The 6,504-nt window shown below is 55.3% G+C and overlaps 2 protein-coding genes across 2 annotated transcripts in view; both read right to left on the reverse strand.

Annotated features, from left to right (window-relative positions):
* LOC106808456 (structural maintenance of chromosomes protein 5-like) overlaps positions 1-851 on the reverse strand; it is a 25,698-nt gene extending 24,847 nt beyond the window's left edge. Inside the window, exon 1 of the mRNA XM_014811188.1 lies at positions 820-851. The gene's annotated coding sequence lies outside the window, so the exon portion shown is untranslated. The remainder of the gene's footprint in view (positions 1-819) is intronic.
* A 4,636-nt stretch (positions 852-5,487) lies between these two features.
* LOC106808457 (structural maintenance of chromosomes protein 5-like) overlaps positions 5,488-6,504 on the reverse strand; it is a 16,109-nt gene continuing 15,092 nt past the window's right edge. The window contains exons 9-10 of the mRNA XM_014811189.1: positions 6,177-6,247; positions 5,488-5,503 (exon numbers count right to left, since the gene is read on the reverse strand). Of these exons, the coding sequence (XP_014666675.1) occupies positions 5,488-5,503; positions 6,177-6,247 (87 nt within the window). The remainder of the gene's footprint in view (positions 5,504-6,176; positions 6,248-6,504) is intronic.

Here is a 6,504-nt window from a genome sequence, read left to right on the forward strand (position 1 = left end):
AGTTAAGGAGTGAATGTTCCCCCTTCTTTTACACCTCTTGACCTTTGACATTTTGACCCCCAGCTTCGACATCCCAACTCGTTTTGACGATCCCCCCCAACGACCCGAATATCGTGACCGTACGTCGAGCGGTTAAGATTTGTGCCCAACTGTTGACAGACGGACGGACGGACGGACGGACGGACGACCGGACGGACGGACGATCATGCGATTCTACAAGCTGCATCTGACTATGTCAGATGAGCTAATAAAATAGAACAGAAATTTTACCACTTCGGTTTATGTGTTTCTTTTGTGCTGAGATCAATGGCTGTAACGAACGTTTCACTAACGTCCGCTAGTACGGACGAAAGTTGTCCGGAGGCATAGCGGACAACACGCACGCACGCACGCACGCACGCACGCACGCACGCACGCACGCACGCACACACATTTTTGTTCATTCATATAAAATACAATGTATATATATCTTTTATTCCTTGGTAGTTTTTACAGCATCAACAAGTGAGTACGTATTCATGAAATATTCGTATTTTAATATGGCCGTATATTATACATGTACATGTACATGGGCGTTTGCTCTTACGGTAAGTGTGTTTGTTTTGTGTATGTGATAGCTGTGCGCTCTTACGATAATCAATGTGTACATCGCGCGAGAATCATTGGTACATCGCTCGAGTTTTGAGCGAGCTTTGAGCGAGATTTTTAGGTGGAAATGAATGAAAAAACAGAGAACATACACTGCGAGATCGCAGCCGGTTAATAGTTAATACAGATTTCCGGATAACGGATGGCCGGATAAAGGAGGTCGTACTGTACCTGCAAGTTTTCATCACATGTGCTCAGCTGCCCATGTACCCGCACACCTGCCCACACCCCTGTATACCTGCCCACATACCTGTATACCTGCCCACACACCCGCACACCTGCCCACACACCTGTATACCTGCCCACACACCTGTATACCTGCCCACATACCTGTATACCTGCCCACATACCTGTATACCTGCCCACATACCTGTATACCTACCCACACACCTGTATACCTACCCACACACCTGTATACCTGCCCACATACCTGTATACCTGCCCACACACCTGTATACCTGCCTACATACCTGTATACCTGCCCACATACCTGTATACCTACCCACACACCTGTATACATGCCCACACACCTGTATACCTGCCCACACACCTGTATACCTGCCCACACACCCGCACACCTGCCCACACACCTGTATACCTGCCCACATACCTGTATACCTGCCCACACACCTGTATACCTGCCCACATACCTGTATACCTGCCCACACACCTGTATACCTGCACACACACCTTTATACCTGCCCACACACCTGTATACTTGCCCACATACCTGTACACCTGCCCACATACCTGTATACCTGCCCACATACCTGTATACCTGCCCACATACCTGTATACCTGCCCACATACCTGTATACCTGCCCACATACCTGTATACCTGCCCACACACCTGTATACCTGCCCCCACATAACCTGCACCCCACCTGCCCCACATACCTGCCCCACCCCACCTGCCCCAATAACCTGCCCCCCTGCCCACACATTACCTTGCACCCCACCTTGCCCACATACCTGCGCCCCAACCTGCCCACATACTCTGCACCCCACCTGCCCACATACCTGCGCCCCACCTAGCCCACATTACCTGCGCCCCACACTGCCACATTACCAGCACGCCACTGCCCACATGCCTGTGCCTCACCTGCCCACATACCTGCACCCCCACCTGCCACTCCTGCACCCACCTGCCCCATACCTGCCCGCCCCACCTTGCCCACATTTACGCTGCCTCCCCCACCTGCCCACATACCAGCACGCCACCTGCCCACATGCCTGTGCCTCACCGGCCCAGCATACCTGCACCCCACCTGCCAACATATCTGCACCCACCTGCGCCTACATACCTGCGCCCCACCAGCCACATACCTGCACCCCACCTTGCCCGCATCACCTGCACAACCCACCTGCCCACATCACATGCACCCACCTGACCCACATACCGGTGCCACGCGGGCACAACCTGGCACTGTGCGCATACCTGCACCACACCTGCCACAGCATACCTGCCACCCCACCTGTGCCCACATTACCTGCACCCCACCAGCCCCCGACAGTATCGCGCACACACTTGCAGACACAACCTTGCAGTGCACCTGTTGACGTCGAACCTGCCGGTTTTCGGCGGTGCGTGGGCGCCTCATGGTGGCTGCGGGTGGGGCGGGCTGAGTCCCACGAGCTGCTGGCCCGCGGAAGGGGGCGATGGCGCACCTGCCGAGCGACATCGCCTGCCCGGCTCCATGCCACCTTCTCCCTTGCATTCTGCATCCTCCGCCTATCCCACCTGCGAGGACATAGACACCGCGAGCGGATTAATGTCACGATAGCACAGTGCAGCGCATTACAGGCACGCACGCACCGCGCGCACGGTTAATGCAGCATCACGATGGCACGCGCACGCCGCACAGCGGACGGCTAATTCGGCGGCGTGTTGACGCACGCACGCCCGCACGCCACCCGGTAATGTCCGATCATATGCGCACGACGCCCGGCCTGTTAATGTCAGGATCACATGCACCACGCACGCACGGCCAGCCGCGCACGCTTAATGGTCAGGATCATATGCCAGCGCACGCAACACCGCCGCACGTTAATGTCACGATCACATGGCAAGCCGCGCGCACGCACGACCACAACGTTAATGTCAGATACCATGCACGCACGCACGCCGCACACCGCGCACGTCAATGTCAGCATTCACATGCACGCACGCACACGCGCACGTCAATGTACAGATCACATGCACGCACGCACGCACACAGCGTTATGTTCAGATCACAATGCACGGCACGGCGCCGCACGCACGCCACACGTAATGTCAGATCACATGCACGCCGCCCGCGCCGCACGCACACACGTTTAATGTCAGTCACCATGCACGCACGGCACGCACGTTAATGGTCAGGATCACATTGCACCGCACCACGACGTTCAATGTCAGACTCACATGCACCGTCACGCTCAGCGCACAGCATTACACCGCTTAATGTCAGATCACCATGCGCCACGCACGCACGCGACGTCAAACACACGTGTTGATGTCAGATCACACTGCACGCACGCACGCACGCACGCCACGCCACGTTATGCAGATCACATGCACGCACGCACGCCACGGACGTCAATGTCAGGATACATGCACGCACTGCAGCACGCACACACGCACACACGTTAATTTCGAGATCAATGCACGACCGCACGCACGCACGCCGCACGCACGCACGGTTAAGCCAGATCACATGCACGCACCGCCACGCACGCACGTTCAATTGTTCGATGACTCCGATGCACGCACGCACGCACGCACACACGCACACGATTAATGTCCGAGTCCATTCAGTCCGCACGCACGCACGCACGCCACGCCACGCACACGCACGACGCACGCACGCACGCACATCAGTTAACTGTCAGATCACATGCACCGCACGCCGCACGCACGCACGCACACAGCGTTAATGTCAGAGATTCACATGCACGCACGCACGCACGTCAATGTCAGATCACATGCCACGCACTGCGCGGCGGCAATTAACTGTCAGATCACATGCACGTACGCGTTAATGTCAAGATCACTTCGATACATGCCACTGACTCATGCCGCACGCATGTTAATGGTCATTCACACCGCCACACGCATGCACGCCACACATTAATGGTCAGGATCACATGCAGCGCATACAGGCCGTGCGCACGGCACGCACACGATTTAATGTCAGATCACAGTCGCACGCACGCACGCATGCACGCACACATTAATGTCAGATCACATGCCACGCCACGCCACGCATGCGACGCAGCACGAATTAATGTCAGCATCACATGGCCGCACGCCAGCGCATTGCACGCACATCATAATGTCAGATCACTGCCGCATACAGGCACGCGCGCAGCGCACGCACACATTAATGTAAGCATCACACACAGCACGCACACATTAATGTAGATCACACACACGCACGACGCAGACGCATGCAGCCGGCCACACATATAATGGTCGAACATGACAACGGCATACAGCGGCCACGCTGCGCACGCTACGCCACACTATAATGTCCAGATACATGCACGCATACGCCATACAGGCATGCCACCACGCACGCCACACGTTAATGTTAAGATCACACACACGCACACACGCATGCACGAGCCATTTTAATGTCAGATCACACACACACACGCACCCGCACGCACGCCCAGGTGTTCATGGTCAAGATCAATGCCGCAACATACACACACCGTACGCCAGCGCACGCACAGGTAATGTCAGATACATGCACGCACGCACGCACAGGTTAATGTCGATCACACGCCACGCACACGAATGCACCACGCACACACGTGTTAATGTTCAGGATCACATGCACCGACGCCACACACGCACGCACGCATACAGCACGCACGCACCCATTAATGTCAGATCCATGCACGCATACCGCCATACAGGCATGCGCGCACGCACGCACCGCACACACGCCATGCACGGCCGCATTTTAATGTCAGATCACATACACGCTCAACGACGCCACGCACGCCACAGGTTAATGTCAGATCACATGCACGCACGCACACACGCACGCACGCATACACACGTTAATGTCAGATCACATGCACGCACGCACGCACCACGTTAATGTTTGATCACATGCACGCAACACACAGCACACACGCACAGGTTAATAGTCTGATGCACATGCACGCACACACGCACAGTTTAATGTCTGATCACATGCACGCCACATCACGCACAGTTTAATGGTCTGATCACATGGCACGCACACACGCCACAGGCTTAATGTTGATCAGCATGGCACGCAGCACACGCACAGGTTAATGCTCTGCTACATGCACGCACACACGCCAGCAGCGTTTAAGGTCAGATTCAATCGCACGCACGCAGCGCAGCAGGTTAAGTTCAGATCACATGCACGCACGCACGACAGGTTAATGTCAGATCACATGCACGCACACACGCAGCAGTTAATGTCTGGGATCACATGCACGCACCCGCACAGGGTTAATGTCAGATCACATGCACGCACCACAGCGCCCACAGGTTAATGTTGATCCGATGCCAACGCACACACGCACAGATTAATGATCTGATCACAGTGCACGCCACACACACACGCACAGGTTCAATGTCTGATCACATGCACGCACACGACACGACGCACGCACGCCACCACACGCCTGCACGCACACACGCACACGTTAATGTTCTTGATCACATGCACGCCACACACACAGCGGCACGCACGCACACACGGGACACACTATAACGTCAGCATGCACATTGCACGCACCACAGCCCACCGTCACCACAAACATCAATGCAAGATCACCATGCATGCCACGCACGCAGGCCGTCAATTGCTCACATCAGCCATCAGACACACTGCATTGCACATATGCACGACACACGATTGCATGCACAATATGCCGCATGCACGATCACCTCACACAACATCAATGTCAGGCATCACATTTTACACGCGCAGTCAATCTCAGACCACACAGAACACGTCAGCGGTGCGCCTCACAGAGAGTGTCAGGTCACGTTTTGCGCGCACACGCAGGACGCATGCTTGCCACATCACTCGTGCACACATCAGACACGACACACGCACGCCACACGTCACTCGTGACATGCACCCGTGTCGCGTCAAAGCGACTTAGTGACACCGATACAGAACAGACCCTGCATATAAGGACACTTTCGGCACGATCCCTCGACTGGCTGTTACGCGGTGAATCTGCACAATCGGACCGGAAACCCTTCCAAAAACGGACAACGTTAGAGTTTGCCCGACTGGCGACCCTTGCACTCTGGTTCGACAGCACCGTGTCATCAGGGTATTAGCCAGTAATGAGTATTGTGGTGTGCCAGAAAAGATATTTGGGAGTGCCCAATTTTTACAAATGTACACGCGCTTTAGATCAACATTTTTAGGCCTCGTGCTACACATTTTTTGGCCGTGCAGTTCAAAACTGACCGTGCGATCACGGCTGCACGGCTCGCTGGCTAATTACGTTGCGTGTCATCGCTATCGTGGTGCCTCTCCGCTTACCTTGTCGTCAGAGTCTCGATGCTCTTCACAAACCTCTGCGCTTTCTCCGCTAGAGGTCGCATCTCCACAGTCTGCCGGAAAAACGTCGGCAAACCGTCAATTACACACGGCATCGCCGCCGCCGCGGCGCCGCACTAAGGAGAAAAATCTTAGTGAAGAAAGCCGCGCCCGCTTCACTTAAAAAGACCTAACCGCCTCGCGCGACTGACAGGGGGCTCTGGCCAATTGTGCGAAAACGTACGACACTTTTAGACTCTGTGCCGTCATAACTGCCTCATAATTATTTCCAGCGACAGGCTGTGCAGTGAACTCGCAGAGCCAATTCTTC

This window comes from Priapulus caudatus, unplaced genomic scaffold (genome assembly GCF_000485595.1).
Source record: "Priapulus caudatus unplaced genomic scaffold, Priapulus_caudatus-5.0.1 Scaffold279, whole genome shotgun sequence".
Taxonomy (NCBI): Eukaryota; Metazoa; Priapulida; class Priapulimorpha; order Priapulimorphida; family Priapulidae; genus Priapulus; species Priapulus caudatus.